We start from the raw sequence: 21,563 nt of genomic DNA, 5'->3' as shown, positions 1-21,563 counted from the left end.
AAAATTAAAAGGAAATGTTTCACATAAAACACTGGGGAAAATCATTTAAAATATTTATCGTAAGGGCCAAATCTAAGTTTGGAGGTAGAACAGTCACATGCCTTCTATCAGCAACAGGAGAGCTCCAAGGGGTCACTGCAGGGAGACAGGCAAGCCATAGGCTACAGGTGCAGCCCCAATAAGATACTTGAGTCGGGGAGCCTGGCGGGCCTGGCTGACATAGTACAGAAGTGGGGCTCCTGGGCCTGCTCCAAGCCAGCCCTGCAGCAAAGCCTCTGTGTAGCGGTCAATGTCACGGTCAGTTACATCCCAGAGGTTGCCTAGAAACAGGGGGCTGGGAAAAGAGAAGGAAGAAATACAAAGTAAGGGTCTAAAACAGAACACCTAGGAAAACATGACTGGTGGTGGTGGTGGTGGTGAGTAAGTTGAGGAGGATTAAGCCAATGAGGAAGTCCCTTGACCCAGAGTTCCAGGAGGAGGATAGAGGATGGCAAAGGGTCAAGGGCCCAGGTATGCCAGGGAAGTAGGGTGGGAGGAAGGAGGTGGGGCACAAAAGAGGAAGGATTTAGGGTTCGGACCTGGGAAAGCACTTGGGATGGGGACCTAGGATGGACTTTGCCCCCCGAGACTCACCAGCCAGCCATGATATACTTGAGCACGATGCCAGCCCCCTCCAGGTTTCCGTGCACAGCCAGGGCTGCACTGCTGCAGCCAAACAGCAGGGCCACCGCCCGGCAGTTCAGCCGCAGGACAGCCTGCCCATCCAGGAAGCGGGCACCGGCCCCATGCCCTGCATAGCTGAGGCAGAAGGAGGCGAGATGAGCCTGACCTAGCAGGGCCAGGCCTCTGCTGTGTCTCCAGAGGTGTCCTGAGCCAGTCAGGGGCTCCAAAGCCCCAGAGCAAACCGTGGTGATACCCACCCTGTGGGACTGTCCCTCTCCCCACCTCCCTGCCCTGAGCACTCACATGTACAAGTCATGCTCCGCCAGGGCCGCCTGCACCTGTTCCGGGCTCGGCACCTCCCCGACCACTCCTTTCCAGCCAGCTTCACTACAGGGAAAAGGTAGGCGTAAGAAGGGTTATGGGGCAAAGAGGGCAGAAGGAACACTAGGGAGGACGTGGGCTGCGACATTTGATTCTGGAGAAAAGGACATTTGCCCCTGTGTTGTGCTACCCTTCCCCACCCCCCTTCTTACTCTCCTCCCGCTGACCTGCTAAAATGGGCTCGGAATTGCTCCTCTGTGCTTGACAGGTTCTTGTGGGGATTCAGGACATAGAAGGTACTGCGAGGATCCACCCCTTGGCTCAGCACCGACGAGGCCCCGGACTGAGGGGGAGACAGTGGGGATCAGGATCCTGGTCGGGCCCCAAGGCCCAAGCTCCCACAAACCCCAAGCCCCTTTCCACAGCTGATCCATTCCTAAGACCTCCTCCTTCTCTTCCCAGGTTTCTCTACCTTTTCTTGCCCAATCACCCATCACCCCCAGTCCCCACTCCCTGAGCCCCGCACCTCTTTGATGATGGAGTAGCTGAGTAGGAATCGGAAGGAGGGCAGCCGAGTGACAGGCAGGGCCCGGAGGCTGGGCATGCTCTCCCACGGGAGCTTCTGTAGGTCCTGGGCAAAGAGTACTCAGAGGTTACTGTCCTGAGCCAGGGGTACACAGGAGTCAGAAGGGGCATGGCGGCGAGTAGCTATCCACTGCCCACCAGGCGCTGCCCCTCCGGCCCCTGGCTCCTTACCTTGTCCAGCACCAAGACAAGATGCCTACTGCTTGGTACCGTCTGACCCTGTAGACGCTCTACTGCCTCACTCAGGAGCTCTTGGGCTCGTTCTGGCAGAGCTGGGCACAGCCCATAAGACAGGGCTTGAACGTCCTGTGGGGTGAGGGTACTGGCACCGCTGAGCATGATCTGCGGGGGAACAGTGGTCATGGAGTATCATAGCTCCCATCTCCACCCTCAGTGGCAGGTGGGAAAGTTAAGGCTACCTTCTTCCCCTTCCCTGATTGCTCAACTCACTTTCAGCAGAGTGGGGTCGGGATACTTCCAGCCACATTCCTGCAGCAATTCTTGTAGACGGGAGGCCTCCTGGGCAGGGCCGGGGTCCTCACTGGATGGCAGCAACAGTCCCCGCCAGCAGCCCAGCACATATTTCTCTAGGGAAGTGGTGAGAACCTGAATGCAGAACAGATCTGTCAGTCAGAGAGGAAGCTGAGTTTCTTTCCCCACAGGCACCGACATTTTGGAGACAAGGAAATGGGTCTTCCAATAAGTGGATGTGCCTTACTTATCCTACTGCCAGTCATAAAAGGCAAGAAGCAAGAAACATTTTTCATTTGTTGAGACTCTGGGGGAGTATAGATAAGACGATTTGTAGGGGGACTTCCCTGGTGGCGCAGTGGTTAAGAACCTGCCTGCCAATGCAGGGGACACGGGTTCGAGCCCTGGTCCAGGAAGATCCCACATGCTGCGGAGCAACTAAGCCCGTGTGCCACAACTACTGAGCCTGTGCTCTAAGAGTGCCCATGAGCCACAACTACTGAAGCCTGCGCGCCTAGAGCCCGTGCTCCGCAACAAGAGAAGCCACTGCAACGAGAAGCCCACGCAGCACAACAAAGAGTAGCCCCTGCTCGCAGCAACTAGAGAAAGCCCGCATGCAGCAATGAAGACCCAACACAGCCAAAAAAAAAAAAATAATAATAATAATAATATATATATATCTATCTTTTAAAAAAAAGATGATTTGTAATAAATCACTACGTTTTGACAAATATGAACAGGCGGGCAAAAGCTAAAGCCAGGAAATGAAATGAAAGCTGTGGTCGGGAGGCTGATACTTGGGCTTAACTTCTTTTTTTGTACTTATCTTTAAACATTCTATTGCCATAACCCCTTCCAGTCTCAGACTCTTGTTTAAAGTGCTTCCCAAGTGACATAATTTTTTATTTAGGCCTACACTTCCAGAAAGGACTTGAGGTGGCTCAGCAAGAACCTGGGACCCCTGAGAGAGAAGATATTCCTAGGGCAGGCCGGATCCCACCCCACGCTGGGGACACACACCTCCATCCTACGGTCCAGTTCCAGCCGCCCCGTCCACCATTCCCGCTTGTCAGTACAGCTGCTGTTCTCTTTCTGTTCCTTCTGGATGGCATCAAACTCTTTCAGGGCTGAACTCACAGAAAGCTGAGGGAGATGGGGTTGTAAGAGTTCTGCTTGTCCACGTGACCACCATCTCTCCATCCCCCAGCCACAGCCTGACCAGAAGCCTGCCCCAGCCCAACTTTGCTCCCCGGCCCAGAAAACCTACCTTGTTCTGGGCAGTGGGGATCTGCACAGTGACTGGGGGATTGTCTTTTTCCAGCCGGGTCAGCAGGAGGGTGTCACCCATGGTTCCAGGCTGGAGGGTGGCCAGGGCCAACACACACACGGTCACCCCTGACACACAGGACATGCTCAGAGTTATTTCAGCTGTTACAAAGAATTCCTTTCCCTGTCTTCTGCATGCAATCCCTGTCCATCACTCAAGACAACTCCTAGAAGACCTCCCTGGCCACTGGAGTTCAAAGGTGCTCTCCCTACCCTAACAGCTCACTGTAGACAGAGACCATGTTTTGTATTTATTTGTGTCCCTACAGAAACTAACAACCGCTGCCCCCCACCACTCCCCACATACAGTGAGGCACTCAAATCATCCGTGAACATGTTTCGTGTTAGCATAGGAAGACCCTGGACACCGGAAACTACTGACCCCTAAAGTAAGAAAGACACTGAATTTGCTGGTAACTCAAATTGAGATTAAAAAAAAAAAAAGAGGGGCTTCCCCGTGGCGCAGTGGTTAGGAATCTGCCTGCCAATGCAGAGGACACGGGTTCGAGCCCTGGTCTGGGAAGATCCCACATGCCGCGGAGCAACTAAGCCTGTGAGCCACAACTACTGAGCCTGCGCGTCTGGAGCCTGTGCTCCACAACGGGAGAGGCCGCGACAGTGAGAGGCCCGCGCACCGCGATGAAGAGGGGCCCCCACTCGCCGCAACTGGAGAAAGCCCCCGCACAGAAACGAAGACCCAACACAGCCATAAATAAATAAATAGATAAATAGATAAATAAATAGATAAATAAATTTAAATTAAAAAAAAGAAAGACTTCTAGATTTAAGGTATGTCTGTTTGGTGAGAGTTACAAAATGTCTAATCAATGGAAAAGTATGACACGGCCTTCCATAAGGATCATAAGTCTGTGTGTGAACTAACTAATGCCTTAAACTCCTTCACCCAACTCTTCCCTAAGAAGATGAATAAAAGAACAGCAGAGGCACTGATGCCTGCCGCCATACCACTGGGGATCAGAGCCAGGCGCTCCTGGAAACTCTCCTCCTCAGGCTGGGGGAAGTGGCCAGATCCCGACGCTCTGAAGGAAAAGAGGCGCTGGATGCGGGCCAGGGGTATGTCTCCAGGCCTCTCCTGGAGGTTCAGCCCCTGCAACTGGTCTGCTATTTCAAGCGATCCTCGGCACTTCTGGGCCTTGCTGCAGGCAACACAAGAGGGGGTGAGTTCTGCCTCCTTCAAAGTCTGGACCACTCCTCCCAGTCTGTCCCAGCACAAGCCTTAGGGATGGTGGGCACTCACCTGAGCTGCCTGTGGAGGTGGATGAGCAGCTGGTGGCGACAGGTGATGGAGACAGACTCGGTGACAAGGCAGGCAGTGGCGTAGGGATGCCGGTGGCCCAGGCACAAGGCCAGGAGGCGGCAGAGGTGAGCATAGAGCCCACTAGGAGGGCAGTGACTGACCCCACGGAAAGCAATGCTTAGTGAGTCACAGATGGAATCCAGGATAGAGAGACCTAGAGGAAGGTCAAGACACCGATGAATCCCCGACTTCCTAACTGATAGGAACTTTCCAAGAATGAGTGTCTATCTACTCTCCCACGTGGAAAACAGCAGCTACCATTTATGAAGGGCAGTGTGCCAAGTGGGGAGCTACGCAGTTTACACGCATCAACTCTCTCCATCCTCCCCAAATTCCACCTTACAGTTAAGTAAACTGAAGCTCAGAGAGGTGGAGTGACTAGAGTTCAGCTAGTAGACAAAGAGTGCTGGGATACAAACCCAGGTTCAAAGGCTACCAGATCCAGATGGTCCAAAACCAGAACCAAGGACAGCATGGAAAGGCACTGGGATCAAGTGATCACACCTTTGTGGTCAGCGTACTTACTGACGGCTACGGGGGCCGAGGGGAGTCGGAGCCGAGGACCAAGATCCTTGTCTGGGCCCCGGACAGGCAGCTCCTCTTTGCTGGCATCCCGTCTCAACACCTCACATTCTCCTATGGCTGAATCGAGCCCTGGAGCTGGGGTCTTCCCACCTGGGCAGACAACACGACTCTCCTGTAGAGTTCCCTCTTCCTGCCATCCCCTTTGCTCTCCCTTCTAGGGTCTGGTCCCAGAGCCAGCAAAAGAACTTTCTTCCTGTTCCATCTTTGGCACCAGTTATTTCTCATGTTTTGGCCCCAGGGCAACCCTGAAAAAACATGGACCTCTATCTTCCACCCTTGCCATCACACCTGAGGCTGAGTCTTCCCCATCAGAGCCCCTGAGGATCTCAAAGCTCATTTCCATCCGCTTGTCAGTCAGTTCCTCCTCAAGGATCGTCCTCATCATCTCGGGGCCCAGCTCCTCACAGTGTCCTGATGCCAGCTTCTTGACTCTCCGGCTTCTGCCACTGAGGCCAGGGTGCCCAGGGGCACTGCCTGGGGCAGCCACCGTGTTTGTCTTCACGCTCGGGCCCTTCCTGGCCCGGCCCCGGCCCCGGCCCCAGCCCCGGGAAGCAGTGCCCCGTCCCTTGGGTCCCTCTGCAAGCTGTGCCCCAACTGAGACAGGGTCTTCCAGGTCACTGTCATCACTGAAGTTCACCTAGGATGGTGGGAAAGGGAGAAGGGCCAAATGACAAGACATTGTTCGCCAGCAGGTGGCGCTGTGGAGGCGCCATCACAGAGGCCCTTGGGGAAGATTTAAGAATCAACCTCCCAGGTATTAGGCCACACCCAATCAGGGGCAGTAACTCTGGGGTGTGGAAAGAGGGAGAGGAGGAAGAAACAGAAGATAGGGAGGAAGGATGAAAAGGGAAAGGAACCGTATAGAGTGAAGAAAAGTCCCTTCTGTCTGAAACAAAGATGGACTTGAACTAGGTCTTGCTGTGGAAGATGTAGGGGTCCTGCAGTAACAGGAGAGCTTAAGGTTCCCCCCCGGCCCCCAGCCCTAGGAAGCTATTCCAGAGACACCTGCTCTGCAGAACTCTTCTCCAGGATCACCCCCACTCAACACCAGTACCACCTAGCCACAGTCCCATCTCACCTTGAGGCGTGTCTGGACCCTCTGTTGTACCCTGGGGGCCTTGGGAACCTCAGGCTTGCTCTTTGTAAGGAGGGCTTCCTCAAACACGGTGAAGGGGACACGAGGGCCCCCCTGCCTGACCCGGCCTGGGGGCTTAGGTGTACAGGGTGGTCCTCCACCTTCCAGACCTTTCAGAGAGGTATTTGAGAGCGGCAGGGTAGCAGAGACCTCTTGCTGGCGTCTTCGTCCACAGTGTTTGTGGCTCCAAGGCTTAGAGTGTTCTGAGCCTGCAGGGGTCTTTACTGATGGTGGCTGCCAGCCCCAGGAGCTCGCAAAAAGTCGGGGAGTGCAGCAGCTGAGGCTAGCCAGCTTTGCAAGGGCCTGAACCAAGAGCAGGTTGGCTTGCCAGGGCTCCAGGTGGGGTATCCGAGACGCCACAAACTTTAGCCCCGACTCCAGGATCTTCCCCAGGCTCTTGTTTGACGGCTGGCTCAGCCCCTCCAGTGCCAGCTGTGCGTATGCCTGAGCCGAGATCTCATCGAAGAGGCCCAGGACAGGAGAGGGGGGTGCTTTGTGATTCAGGGAAGCTTGTAGAGCTTGGGTGAGGCGCTCACTGGCTGCGGGGCAACACTTCAGCACAACCTGCAGCAGATCCAGGCCCTGGGCCTTATGGCCCATGGCCAGCCTCGCCCCCGCTGTGATCAACACCCAGCGCAGACAGACTGCTGAGAGGACAGGGCTGGCACAGAGCGAGCAGTCACAAGTGGGCAAATGGGTCAGGAAGCCAGGGCTGGGCTGGGGCTTTGTCTTCAGGATTGGGGAGGAGTTAGTAGAAGGTGCTACAGGGCCAGGCTCCTTGGCCACGGTGGCCACCAGCTCCAGGGCAGGGCCTCTTAGAACAAGCTCTTCCTCTGGAAGCTCTGGAGGATGGGGCACCCAGGCCCGCTGCTTCCCCTTCTGCAAGTGGACCTTCTTCACAGAGTCTGGGTGTTGCGCTAGTCCAACAAACTCTGAGGAAAGAGTGGAAAAAGAATTACAAAACTGGGAGAAATGATACCAGTGTGTCCTGAGCTACCTCAGCGGCCAATGACTTATGTTATTTACTTACTAACTGTTCATATATATTACTGTACTAACATACTAAATATTAGCATCCTTACTATTTTTTCGATAAAATCCTAACATTTTCTCCCCTTCTAACAATGCATCAGCACAGCCCACAGAGCCCCCATATCTGCAGCTCAGAAGGCTGCATGGCTCAGGCCAGAAGGCCGGCACCCAGAGGCCCAAGTCTTAATCCTGTCTCTGGCCCCTGACTAGGCCCATGATCCTGGCTTCAAACATTGAATTTCTCAATTTTCTGAGTTTACAAATGAAAAAACTCTACGTTCCCACTCAACTTTCCAGGGTTTTGTGTGGGTCCAATGAAATACTACAGGTAAAAGTGGTTGATAAGGAAAAAAAAAAAGCACCATAAGTACAATATTTTATTATTAGCTTAAACCCTTCTGAGGATGCTACATTTGTGCTGCCCCATACAGTAGCCACACGTGTGGCTACTGAACACAGGAAGTGTGGTGAGTACCTAAGGCACTGAATATTCAATTTTATTTAAATTAAAATATATTAGTGCTGGGAATTCCCTGGCAGTCCAGTGGTTAGGACTCAGTGCTTTCACTGCACAGGCCCGGGTTCAATCCCTGCTCCAGGAACTAAGATCCCGCAAGCTGCACGGCACAGGCAAAAACAAAAACAGAAAAACAAAAAAACATATATATATATATATATATATATATATATATATATATATGTATGTGTCTATACATGTGTGTGTATATATACATATATATACACACACACATATATATATATATATATATTAGCACTGAAAACTAGAAGCAGGTAAGGTTAGTCCTGGGCAGCCCATCTGAAGGAGGGACACCAGTGGTCTGACTGAAGTGAAGGGAGCTTTGCCCTGGGACAGAAGTAAGTCTGATTTAGAAGAGAACCTAACCTTGACATGTAAAGCTGTGTTGCAGTGCGTGCATCACTCTCACCGCCGCCCACGGGCATAGGGGCTTGGCTGCTCACCTGTGCAAGACTCGAGCAAGAACAGAACCTGCTGCAGGTCCGACTGACAGAGGTCAATGTCATTGCGCGTCAGCTCCAGCTCCCCCTTCAGCACCAGGAACAGGGCACACCTGGTTGGGAGAGAAGATGACGACCCATTAATGGAATACTTTGTTTTCCTGGAGAGTAATTTTTAAAAAAAATAAATTTATTTATTTATTTGTTTGTTTGTATTTTTGGCTGTGTTGGGTCTTTGTTGCTGTGCACCAGCTTTCTCTAGTTGTGGCGAGTGGGGGCTACTCTTCGTTGCAGTGCCCGGGCTTCTCATTGTCATGGCTTCTCTTGTTGCGGAGCACGGGCTCTAGGCACGTGGGCTGCAGTAGTTGTGGCATGTGGGCTCAGTAGCTGTGGCTTGCAGGCTCTAGAGCACAGGCTCAGTGGTTGTGGAGCACGGGCTTAGTTGCTCCGTGGCATGTGGGATCTTCCTGGACCAGGGCTCAAACCCATGTCCCTTGCAGTGGCAGGCAGATTCTTAACCACTGCGCCACCAAGGAAGCCCTCCTAGAGAGTCTTTCTTCCTGCCCCTTTCCCAGGCAGAGCCACCACAGTCTTTTCCAGCATCCAGAAGGCCTTTAATTCCTAAGGCTGACTTCAGGCACTCCCTGACGAAAACCCTCTATACTCATCTCTCAAACCAACTCACCCTTGTGCCTGAGGACAGGATTTCCCAGACCGCACTCCTCACCAAAAGGATCTTCCGGGCAAAGAGATTTAGGGAAACACTGTATACTAGATCTCCCTCTGGAGATTGATAATGTGTTAACACATTAACACATTGTTACACATGGAGATTGATAATGTGTTAACACATGTACTGGAGGACATGATAAGTCCTATAGGAAATGAAAACATCTAATCTTGATTAACTCAGCATTTCCCACTTGTTTGCCATGGAATGCATTCTTCCACCAACCCGTCCAAATGTAACATGTTAATCTGTGGAATAGTTTGGGAACCCACGGTCAAGGTCATAGGCGCTCAGGTTGGGGAATCGGCATCCTCTTGGGCCCTGTACTCACTGGCGCGGTATCTGCAGCTTTGTTGTAAGTTTCAGGGCCTCCAAGCAAAAGGCTTTGGCTTCACTCACACTACCCAGGTGGACCAGGTGGGAGACCAGCTTCTCTGAGCAGCTTAGCACCTCAGTAAGAACCTGCCATTTTTGTACCAGATTTTCACCTGTAGCAAAGGAGAGAGACGGGACCATCATCATGTGGAACCAGGACCTGTAGCCTGGATCCTCTGCAGACAAAACTGCCAGCCCCGGGCTCCCCTGGTGGCGCAGTGGTTGAGAGTCCGCCTGCCGATGCAGGGGACACGGGTTCATTCCCCGGTCCGGGAAGATCCCACATGCCGCGGAGCGGCTGGGCCCGTGAGCCATGGCCGCTGAGCCTGCGCATCCGGAGCCTGTGCTCCACAACGGGAGAGGCCACAACAGTGAGAGGCCCACGTACCGCAAAAAACAAAAACAAACAAACAAAACAAAAAACAAAAAAAACTGTCAGCCCCCCCATCTAGCTTGTTCCTTCCCATGTTAGCTCTCCTCCTCGGACTTACCATAGTCCAGAAATGGTGTCTCCACAGCTGTTTTTTGAACCGAGAGCACATCGCTGCCCATGAGCAGGAGGATGATGCTTCGGAGGAGCTTATGGGCGTCGATGAGCGCTATCTCAGGTGTCTGCCAGCCTGTGCAAGTGTAGGGGGAAGGTGGGAGGGACAAGAAGGGAGATGATATGGCCAGAACTTCCACCACCTTCAAATAGTAAGAAAGCAAGTGCAAAGCATGCTCTCACCCTCTCCCTCCACGCTTAAGGCAGACAGAGCTAATCAATCACAGAACTCTCTCCCCTGAAGCTACATGGAGTCTCAGAATCCTTGTCAGTGAAGTGTTCAGGGCAGTCACTAAGCAGTCAATTAGAGTCAGCAAGCAAACTGAAACTCATTTGCTATCCCAGGCCTGCTCTGGGCAACTTCTAGGTAGGCTCATCCACGCAGTTGGACAGCAGAGGGGACGAGGGCAGAGAAGAGCTGACAGTGGACAAACACCACAAACCACACAAGGAGGGCCATCCACCCTCTTCTTTCACCTTGGGCACAGAGTTGCTCCCACAGGGAGGCTGAGAGGCTGTCTGATGAGAGGCTAAGGTAAACTGCCACAAGCTGCAAGGCCTGGACACGTAGCAGGTACCAGGCCTTGGATGACCTCTGGAGGGCAGGGTCCTGAAGCACAGACAGCAGCAGAGAGGCACCCTCAGCCACCTGGGGGGAGGGGGAAGGGGCGGAGGAGAGCAGTGAGTGAGGTAGGATCAGCAATTCAGAGCTCAAGGTGCCCCTATAGATCACGTAGCCCAACCCCCTGCTTTTCAGATGATAAAAGCTGGAGAGAAAACTAGAGCCTGAAAGGGCTTAAAACTCAGCCAAGTCACATAGCTAGTGTGTAAGAAAGCCCAGTCTTTTGGATCCCACTGGATTTCCAGTCGAGGGCGCCAGTGTCATCCCAGTTTCTAGTCAAGGGACAGACTTTCCCCCTTGCCCCAGAGGGAGCTGGAAAAGAACGAAAAGGATGGAATGGCTCCTAGAGAAGCACAGGTGGACGATCCACGGGAGATGGCAAGGCGAGATGGTTCTGCTCCTCGGGGCCACGATATTCTCCCCAGCTCCAGGGAAGCCTCAGGAGCCAGACAGATTATCTGGAGAATCCTAAAATCCTTCCCATACCCAAGACCTTCGGGGATCAAGAAAGTGAGAAGCACCTTCTGGCAAGCACAGTGGAGTCGACTTCGCAGGAGGTCACAGGTCAGGGAGAGGAGCAGGCAGGTATCTGTGGTGTGATCCAGAAGCTTCAGACTTGATTCTGCCTCTTCCAGGTACAACTGAGGAAGCAATCGGGGGTGCATGAGCATGCTGGTGAGGAGAGGCAGCCAGACTCTTCAAATTAAAGCGGATTAGAGCATTCGCAAGCAAAATGTTGACCTTGTCCAATTAAATATTAACTTATTTCAAATATTATAGTCTATGTAGGAATTATTCTCTCACTCACTAAAATGCTCATTTAGTACCTTTCCATTAACCACTAAGCTAGAGAGACAAAGCTGGATAAACAGTAAGCAGGCCCTTCCATCCAATAGCTTGCAGTGCGGGGGTGGGGCGTGGGCATACCTACGTAATCATGATACAATGCCATTAGTGGTTGGGGACCCAGGGAAAGCGGTTGATTTTGCCCTTGAAGAAGGGGACATATAAAATGCTTTATGAAGGAGGAGACAATAGAGCTAGGCCTTGAAAAGAAAGTATGGGTTTGCTGAAGGAAAAAAAAGTTGGGGCGAGGGTGCATTTAGGGTGGAGGGTCTACCACAACCAAAGACAGCAGGGTACGTATGAGGAATATAAAGTAAGTGGTACAGATTAACATAAAGTTCATGGTGTGGAGCGGCAAGACAAAGAGTGAACCAGAATATAGAAGGTGTGCAATCCAGAGTAAAGGATCTGGACAGTATCCCTCAGGTAGCGGGGAAGCCCATGTAATCCTTTAAGCAGGAAAGACATAAGATCACATCTGTGCCTAACTTGATCCCGCTAGTAGCCGGAGTGGAAAAGGGAGGAACTGGAGGCCAGGAGACCAGTTAGGATACATTATAACAGCCCTAAGTGAACAAGAAGCATCAACTGGGACAACAGAAATGGCTGGGAAACCCAGGATTAGCGGCGGATTGCCAGTGCAGACTAGGTAAGACTGAATGAACGGTTGGTTTGGCAGTGAGACGGAGAAAGATGCCTCCTCTCCCCCAGCTGCGTCCCAACCACTCCACACTTTACCATCCTTCAGCCAAATGTGGCGCAGAAGGCAGAGAAGCCACTCCTTCAGTAGCCTACCTTCTCAGAGGAGAGCTGGGTCACCGAAGCCAGGTCCCCCTGCAGCCCCAGGCTAGCGCGGCTGGGCACTCACCTGGGCGTAGCTGGGACAGCCGAGTGTCAGGAGGAGCTGGGTGATGTGGCAGGAGGATCCGGCTGCCTTTGCGTGGTCCTCCAGTCTCTGGGAGACGATCCGTATGAGCAGGAGGACCTCCAGAGCTTGCAGGGGCTGGGAGGCCAGGAGCAGCACATTTACCCAGCTCGCGCTCAAGCCTTCATTTCTAGCCCCTCCTCTCCAGCCCTTTGGGACCTTGGTCTGACCTGAGGGCCTGGCTGGAATGTGGCCACCCAGACAGAGCAACCACTGGCCATCCTCAGGGAGCTGGAGAGGAGAGCAGCGAGGGCGTCTGCAAACCCTCCTACCCCCTCACTTGTTTTAAAGCCCACACGCCAGTTGTCTTCAATAGCCGGGATTTCCTGAGCGTTTGCTATGTGCCAGGCACTGTGCCAGCTCACTTTATTTTCATAGCAACTCTAATCCTAATTTTAGATGAGGAAACTAATAGGTTAACATATGTTAAGCTGCTTGTCTAAGTTCACATAACACGTATGTGGTAGAGCCAAGACTCAAATCTAGGGCTCAGGCAGCTTCCCAGGCTCCTCCTGCTAGGAATATGACCCAATGCCCACAGTAACAAAGATACTCTATGTGCAACGTCCTTTTTCAGAGGCTCCTAATATGGGGTCCAGGGAAGAGCTTCAGGGAGTCCTTGAAACCTGACATTGCATGTAAAAATGTAAAATTGTATCTGTAGGCATTTATGTATTTTTTCTGAGTATACAGGTCTCAAATTATCTGATAATTACTAATAATTATGGCTAACGTTTGAGTATTCCGTTTACCCATACCATCTTTCATGCATTATCTCACTGAATGCTAACAAGGCTATGAGTTAGTATTATTATTACCCTCATTTTAGAAATAAGGAAATGGGCTTGGAAGGTTAAGCAGCTTGCTTAAGGCCATGTACTAGTAAACGCTGGAGCCTGGATTTAACTCAGGGAGATTGGTGACAGAGCCCACACTGGATGACATGACTTCTCAGCAGGGACACAGGCCAAAGAAGGTGAAGGAGCTGGGTTTCTGGCCCGTGTCAATGCCCTGCCCCGTTACCTTTGCCACCAGCTGATAGAGGGCCGCTAGGATCTGCAGGGAGGCTGCTGTCTGCTGCAGACACCGCACAGCGGGGGCCTGCCCCTTTGTAAGCACCTCCTTCCACAGGGCCAGGGCTTGGTCCAGGCATGTGGACTGAGCTGTAAGTCAGAAGAAAGGAACCAGCCATTCTCTCAGTGTGGGCATCTGGGGAAATGTGGTCCTCTTCCCCATAACAGCCTCTGCCCTTGTGCCCACCTTCCACTCCACAGGGCAGCCTCCCTCACACCTGGGGTACCCGTAGGAAGCCACAGAGGAGGCCCTATCCCACCACACTACGTTCATGGCCCTCACCAGCATCTGCAGCCAGGTTGAAGGCAATGTTACTGTATAGGAAACGATCTTCCTGGAGTTTATCTTCATAGTTCAGGTCATTGACTTCAAACTCCTCCAGGTTACTCGGGGCCTGGGCCCTCCGATCCCGCTCAGTACCCTGGATGGGGCGATCAGGGTGAAAACAGGGTTGTCACGAGTTTACTGGGGTCCAGGGAAAATAAACCCTGTATCCAGTCCTGCTCAACCCCACAGCAACCATGCTCACCTCCTGCATTTTGGCCTCCAGGGTACAGATGTAGAGCCACAGCAGGGCCTGTGCTTTATCATCCAGAAGCCGATCCTTGGCCTGGGCCTCGGGCCTCACAGACTCCAGAAGCTGCAGGGCTTCCCGGATGGCATCCAAGGCAGAGCTATAGGGAGAAGACGCACTTAAGCCAGGCTACTGTGAGTACCTGCCACGCTGTCCTGGGAAGGGCCTTCTGCAGCACAGCTGGCCTCATCCTTTGAATTGAGTTCCCATGACCACAAACTAAAGGGAGTGCTCAGGGCCGTGGAGAGGGAAACGGGCTCCAGGAAGGGTGAGAGGAGCCAGGGCAAGAAGCAAGAGTGGCCTTCCCAGGCCTTCCTCCTCACCAGTCGGTCTGCCGGGCAAAGTCGTGATAGCAGAGCACCTGAGCCAGTTCCACCAGGTGGGTGGCTCGGGCCCAGGCTCCGGCCGGTGTTTCCTCGGGGCTCAGCTCCAGCAGGTCGCAGATGACATTGAAACGTTCCTGCCCCGTGTTGGCCCGCACCGCCTTGTAGGTCCGCAGCTCCTCCCTGAGCAGGAGGGCCAGAGTCTCTGGGTCCCAGCCACTCAGGCTGTCTCGCAGTGTCCTGAGAGAGGGCAGGCTCAGCACCGGGGAGCCCATGAAGCACGGCGCCTCTGCCCCAGGCCAAGGAGTCCCCGCCTCAGCTTGCTGAGAGCTCAGTTTCCGGTGGTGAAAGCAAGAACAATTGCCTGTCACCGCTGTCCCCCCACTACCCAGCACAGTGGCTGGCGCACACAGTCGGCACTCAGTCAATAATGATGAATGGAGGAAACAGTGCCTTTTTCAGACATGAGGATGAATGTGACCATGAGTGCCAAAAGCAGCCCTCTCCAGGGGATAAAAATGGTTGTCCCCCTCCCCACCAACTCACTTCAGCTGTAGCTCCTTGTCTCCGGCTCTGGCTGCATCCATCTTGACCCGGACCCAGAAGGTGACTGGCTCAGTCATGTGTTTGGGGCCGCAGGGCTGCAGGGCTGCCAGCCACAAAGTCACCATCTTGCAGCCCTCGGCCTGTTTACCCAGTTTCTTCAAACTCTCTACGTGCAGCCGGAAGCATCTGTGCAACTGACCAGAGGAAGAAAACAGACCAAACTGGAGAGAGGAAGCAAGGAGTCTGTACCATGGGGGAGGATGTGTGTGCTCAGGGTCCTCCTGCCCCCAACCCCGCCCCACAGACACCTAAGAACTAAATATCTGGTGCTCTCAACCTGAGGCTTCGACCCATCCCACGCATATATCCGTCCCCCACACCCCTGCAAACCTGCTCCTTCTCCTGACCATTCTTCTTTTTTTTTTTTTTTTTTGGTTAGAAGATGTTGGGGGTAGGAGTTAATTAATTAATTAATTAATTTTTGCTGTGTTGGGTCTTCGTTTCTGTGCGAGGGCTTTCTCTAGTTGCAGCAAGCGGGGGCCACTCTTCATCGCGGTGCGCGGGCCTCTCACTATCGCGGCCTCTCTTGTTGCGGAGCACAGGCTCCAGATGCGCAGGCTCAGTAGTTGTGGCTCATGGGCCCAGTTGCTCCGCGGCATGTGGGATCTTCCCAGACCGGGGCTCGAACCCGTGTCCCCTGCATTAGCAGGCAGACTCTCAACCACTGCGCCACCAGGGAAGCCCTTCCTGACCCTTCTCAGCAAATCACCACCTTCTCCTGAGTTGGAAAGGCGAGACCATCTTGGCCTTTTCCTTCTCCCTCCCTCACACCAGTCACTTTCCAGGTTAATCCTTGACTTCTTGCACTCACCCACCTCTTTCCATCCCTTGGGAAGCTGTCTCAGTTCAGACGCCCACCCTTTCCTGCCTGGGCTGCTAGAGCCACCTGGGTGCCTGGTGTTGTCCTTTCCTTCTGTTTATTCACCACAGTGATGCCGAGAAGCCCAAGATACCAATCCGATACCAGGCCTCCACTTAAATCGAGAGGCTCATCAAATGAAACCCAGGGCCCTCTATGACCCGTCTTGCCAACCCATCATTTCAGGGGTATTCTTGCTTTATAACAGTGGTTCTCACTCTGGTTGCCCAAAGGACCACATAGAGGAACTTTAAAAAAAATATCCAGATGCCTGGGCTCCAGTGCCAGAGATTCTGAAACAATTAGCTTAGGACAGGCTTTAGAATTTTTTTTTTTTAGTTCACTCAGGTGATTCTAATGTCTAGCCAGGTTGAAAACCACTGGCCCAGGACAAGGCTAAATGTAAAAAGTGAGTCAAAAAAAAAAGTAAATATGAAGGTGTGGTGAGATTAAAAAAATCTACAAAAGTGAATCAATCAAAAAAATTAAGTAAATAACAGTACAGGTGAGGTCTGGGAAACACTGCCCCAGGTACTGCTGCCAACATGCAGCTCCTAACTCTCTACTCCAAGGCAGGGTCCTGGCCAGGCCCTTTCATGCTACTTGAGCCCCCTCCTCCCTTCAGTATAACCTCCCTCCTGCCCTCATACCTTCTCAGGAGGCACCTCAGGATAGGTGTCTGGCTTTGCCAAGCCCAGGTGCTGACAGAGGGGCTCGGAGATGGCACAGGCCTCGGCATAAAGCTTGTGACTATAGAAGTTGTAGGCCAGGTTACTGGTGTAAGAGGCTGCAGGGGAGAGAGAGGACAGCTGACCGCAGGAATGGTTCCACTGCCCTCTGCTGTTGGAGGGGCAGCAGAGAGATGCTAAACCTGTGGTCAGCTCAGCAGTCCCCAGATCAGCCAGGAACCCCCATCGCTAGGGAGTGAGAACGGGACAGTTCTCCCCTTCATGCTCCAAGTCAGCCCATGCCCTCCATTCCAGGAAGGCAACCCCACACCAGCCAGCCTCTCTGCACTTGTTTTACAAGAGCCAAGTCCTCATTCCCACACAGGGCCCGTCTCTCCTCACATGCCAGTCTCTGTCTTCGTCTTGCTCCAAAGGTCAGCATTTTGGGGGAAACACTCTGGCCTATCCTTTACTTCCCTCTCCTTCCCTCATTCCACTGAAGCCATGCTAGCCTCCCTGCTAGTCCTTGAACACGCCAGCCCCTCTCCTGCTGTAGGGCCTTGACACTGGCTGTTTCCTCTGCCAGGGGACGTCCTCTCCCAGGTTTCCACATGGTCAATTCCCTCACACCCTCCAGGCTGTGCTCATGTCACCCTCTCCAAGAGGCCTACCCTGACCACCTTTTTTTTTTTTTTTTTGGCCACGTGGCATGTGGGATCTTAGTTCCCCAACCAGGGATTTGAACCCGCACCCCCTGCATTGGAAGCGTGGAGTTCCAACCACTGGACCGCCAGGGAAGTCCCTGACCACCTGTTTAAATGGTAATTTGCACCCCCTCACCTACCCTGACCTCCTAACTCCCTTTCTTATCCTGCTCTACTTTTCCTTTCCCTCCATATTTCTGATCACTTTCTAACATGTTGTACTTCAATTATTCTACTGTCTATGATCTTTCTCCCCCAACCAGAATGTGGCTCCATGAGAGCAGAGATCTTTGTTTTATTTACTGACATATCTAAGTACTCAGAACAGTGCTTAGCACATAGTAGGTACTCAATAAATATTCACTGAATGAATATAATTTTCCTAAATTCTAGTTTAGGCAGCTTCTTGGCTATTGATGTAGATGGCTGGGAGAAAATAAAGCAGGTCTTCAATACTCTGTGGGAAGAATTTCCATACTATTAATTTTTGTGACTCCTGATGACATTTTCACCTCTGTGGCCAGGTTCAAACTGAAAATATGAATATGAAAAACTCTCCAAAACCTTCTAGTGACTGAATTCATTAGGTTTATATAATTCAAACTAAAGGGCTATGCTTTTTGTAAAACTGAGGGGGAAATTTATTATGAAATACAAGACAGGTAAAACTAATTGATGCGGGCTTCCCTGGTGGCGCAGTGGTTGAGAGTCCGCCTGCCTATGCAGGGGACACGGGTTCGTGCCCCGGTCCGGGAGGATCCCACATGCCGCGGAGCGGCTGGGCCCGTGAGCGATGGCCGCTGGGCCTGTGCGTCCGGAGCCTGTGCTCCGCAACGGGAGAGGCCACGGCAGTGAGAGGCCTGCGTACCGCAAAAAAAAAAAAAAAAAAAAAAAACTAATTGATGCTGTTAGGAAAGTTAGTGGTTACTGTTGGGGTGTGGGGACCAGAAGGGGGCACAAAGAGGGGTTTTTTCAGGGGTCTATGTCATGCTCTGTTACTTGACCTAGACGTTGGTTACAAACCATGCACACTTTGTAAAAATCCATCAAGCTGTCTGCTTATGATCTTAGTATTTTCCTGTATATATATTTCAATAAAAAGGGTGGGGAGAAATATATATGCCTGTTGGTTAATACATACATATACATAGTATATATACATATAGTAGATATACACAGTATATCTCTAGAGGGATACATAAGAAATTGACCATATTAGCTGCCTCTGCAGAGTGGGACTTGGGTGACTAGGATTAGGCACAGCAGAGGGATTTTTCGCTGTATGCCCTTTTGTGCAATTTGAATTTTGAATCATGTGAATGTTCTACCTGGTTTTAAAAAATTTAAGTTATAAATGTTCTACATTTTCATGAAACAAATACCAAGTCAGATTTCAAAGTCAATGAGAAAAAAATTCACATCTGCTATGATAAATGAGCCTCATCACTTCTCTCCTGCTGTTAAATACAGAGATCCTTATAAATATCTTTCTCACTGCCTCCCTAAGCCATAGGGAGGCCCCACAGAACTATCCAGCTAGTGCTACGTGCCTGCCTAACAAGCGATGACCCTCCCAAGAACCCTGTATCTGGGCCCTAGGGCACTAACCAGTCCTCCCCAGGTAGTCAGTCAGCTCTCGGCCTGACAGGCCCTGTAAGGCCTCCATCATCCAGACAACAGTAGATTTGCAACTTTCCACTAGCTGGGCCAGGTCAGCCAAATCGCCTTCCTGAAGGGACAAAAAAAGTGAGAGGAAACATAATAGGTCTAAGGTGATGTCCACCCCACCTCATGCCCAAAGCCAAAGCAACCCCAAAGCTCTACTGAGGGCAGCCAAGCAACTCCAGACCCTAGGACCTGTCCAGGTTTTTTGATTCCAGATGGTACCTGACAGCCTTGGGCAAAGTCATAAACCACCGTAGTGTAGAGGTGAAGTCCCTGAAAGTGCATCTGAACCAAAGCCTGCAGTTGCTTGGAGGAGTCCCCACAGACCTGAGGAAGGAAGGGGAAGCTTGGTTTGAGGGACAGGGAGCTCCAAGCTGAAGACTGGCCCAGAGCCCTGGAGAGCTGAGACAGCCCGGGGAGTAGGAAGAAGGACATCAGGATGGGCCACTGCCCTCTCAGCATATACTAGGCTGCTTGCTGGCTGGTAGGCATGGTCCAGAGAGCAGCTTACCAAGGCGGGAGCCAGGGCTTCCAGATCTCACCAAAGACCCTAGCCCGATGGAGAGTCCACAGAACCACATTCCCACCCTACCTCTAGGTCCTTAACTCACACCATCCTGCAGCTGCCGGATGAGGCAACAGTAGCTGCCAAGAAAAGCAAAGAGTCCCAGAATGGCATCAGGTCCATAGTGCCCTTTGGTGCCTCGCTCCAGGACTGAAAGGAAGAACTGGCAGCTGTCACACAATGCCCGCAGTGCGGGTGACGGTGCCTCCATGCTGTTTTTCAGGACAGCTGATGCCTTGATCAGAAGCTTGGCCACTGCCTGGGGTCCTCCCTCGCCAACCTGCAGCAATTCAACTGCCAGCTGGCAAAGCTGGAGGCTGGGGGCCAGACTGGTGTTTTTCAGGTAATCGTAGGCCTTCTCCACTGCCCTGGTGGCTCTGGCGTGGTGGTGGCCCCAGCAGAGGCGACGGCAGTGTTCCAGGGTGAGCTCCAAGAGACAGAGGGCCCTCTGCGGGGAAAGAGGACCAGGAGAGCCTCCTCCCTCTCCCACCAAAGCTCTGATCACATGCCTGGAGAGCAGGTCATCTAGGAAATCAGCATCTGCTTCATTCAGACCATGCCCACTGCCTTCAAATAGCTGATTGGCAGCTACCACTCGACAGGCTGTGGGAGAAGCAAAGTGGGGAACCTCACAAGGGGTACTTTCATCCTCCAAGAGTACTAGAAAGCTCAAGGCCTTTAGCCGAGCTGACAATGCAGCTTGACGCTCCACCAGGGCTTCTGCTCCCTTCCAAAGCAGAGAAAAGCTGCCCCGAGCCACAGCCTCATAGTCCTGGGGAGCAGCTTGTCGAGAACACTGCACCAAGCAGGTATGGAGGGGCTGAGCGACTCGGAGTGTGGCCTCTGGGATTCCCTGTGCAGCAGTGTTCCGCAGAAAGATGAAGAGAATTCGTTCCAGGTAGAGGGGTGGGCGCCGGGGTGTAGACATCAAGTAGCCATCGCAAGCCACCTCTGCCAGCTCCAGCAGGCTCCCCAGGTGCCTAGGGCAAGCCAGCTTGACAGTCAGCTGCTGGTTGCAAGCCCTCAGGATGGCATCACAAGCTTGCCTCCTCTCGGCATCAGATCGGCAGCTGGGAGAATCAGCTGGAAGCTTGGACAGGAACTCCTAGGAGGAGAAGATGTGAATGAGGCTACCAAAGGAGAAAAAAAAGATAGGGAAAGGAACTAGAAATGAGATTGCTCAAGAGTGGATCTCCTACTTATCTGTCTCTTCAAATAAGTCAAAAAACAAAACAGCTCAGCTTGATAAGCCAGGTGTATCCACAGCCAGACAGCACCCCCACCTTCAAGTCAGGCAGCAGCTCTTCAGCCTCCTTTGGACTTCTTAGTAGAGTCTCAAAGTTGACTCCTTTGAAGCTCCTCATGGCGCCGCGGGACTAGGGGAAAGAAAACGGATTAGGGAAGGCGGAGAAGATTTGTAAAGGAGCTAAATGAAGGGCGGGAGAAGGGCTTGAAGGCCGCGGAAGGCGGGGGGGCCAAAAATCCCATCACAAATCCTATCGGAAAAACATGCATATGCCAAGACGCCGGGCTCCCGTTATAAACCGACGCTTCTGCTATTCCTTCCTCCCAGCCTATCCCCAGCCTCACTACCCGTCCCAACAACCAACGCCCCACACCGGAGGCCTCCACCGAGCTCTTCAGCACCACCAGGACGTCCCGGGTCCCTCGTAGAGACGCCCGGCCTCTTCCTCCAGTCAGCGCTGGGGCCCCATTCACCTCGGCGCATACATACGTTCACGAGTACCTCCAGGCCTTCCGGTTCCAGAGACCGTTCTTCTTCCCAGGGGCAGGACTTGCCCACTAGACTGAGTACTCCGCAAGGATCCAAAATGTAACCTTCGTTTTCCGCGCCAGCCCCTCCTTTCAAATATCCCCAGCGACCAGTCAGCGAGAGCTACGTACCGCCGGCGGGCCGCGAGGCGCTCTGGGAGTTGTAGTTTACTCGCCGCGCTGCGTCCTCACGTGACGCCGGCCGGTGGGGTCTATCCTCTCTGAGGGCTAAAGCCTTTTGGGAGTGAGGGGGTTTCCCGCATTTTCTAGTCGGGGACGACTTCCTCAGCTACGTG

At 52.6% G+C, this 21,563-nt stretch overlaps 1 protein-coding gene across 1 annotated transcript; it reads right to left on the bottom strand.

Moving 5' to 3' along the window:
* Window positions 1-132: 132 nt before the first annotated feature.
* Window positions 133-20,858, bottom strand: ESPL1 (extra spindle pole bodies like 1, separase; the record flags this gene model as incomplete). Its single annotated transcript, XM_079714610.1, has 30 exons — window positions 133-334; window positions 634-798; window positions 967-1,050; window positions 1,212-1,327; window positions 1,511-1,615; window positions 1,741-1,911; window positions 2,020-2,175; window positions 3,061-3,183; window positions 3,308-3,435; window positions 4,333-4,523; window positions 4,625-4,838; window positions 5,210-5,359; window positions 5,558-5,906; window positions 6,348-7,336; window positions 8,418-8,527; window positions 9,476-9,632; window positions 10,011-10,139; window positions 10,541-10,712; window positions 11,207-11,326; window positions 12,400-12,534; window positions 13,480-13,619; window positions 13,813-13,951; window positions 14,060-14,204; window positions 14,428-14,667; window positions 14,974-15,167; window positions 16,543-16,679; window positions 18,873-18,993; window positions 19,152-19,256; window positions 19,541-20,599; window positions 20,778-20,858. The coding sequence occupies 30 exons, from the start codon at window positions 20,856-20,858 to the stop codon at window positions 133-135; spliced, it is 6,327 nt and encodes a 2,108-aa protein (XP_079570736.1).
* Window positions 20,859-21,563: the final 705 nt, after the last annotated feature.

The sequence above is a fragment of the Hyperoodon ampullatus genome, assembly GCF_949752795.1.
Source record: "Hyperoodon ampullatus genome assembly, chromosome: 11".
NCBI lineage: Eukaryota > Metazoa > Chordata > Mammalia > Artiodactyla > Ziphiidae > Hyperoodon > Hyperoodon ampullatus.
Note: the sequence above shows the minus strand (reverse complement) of the source record. Positions and strands in the feature narration are given on the sequence as shown.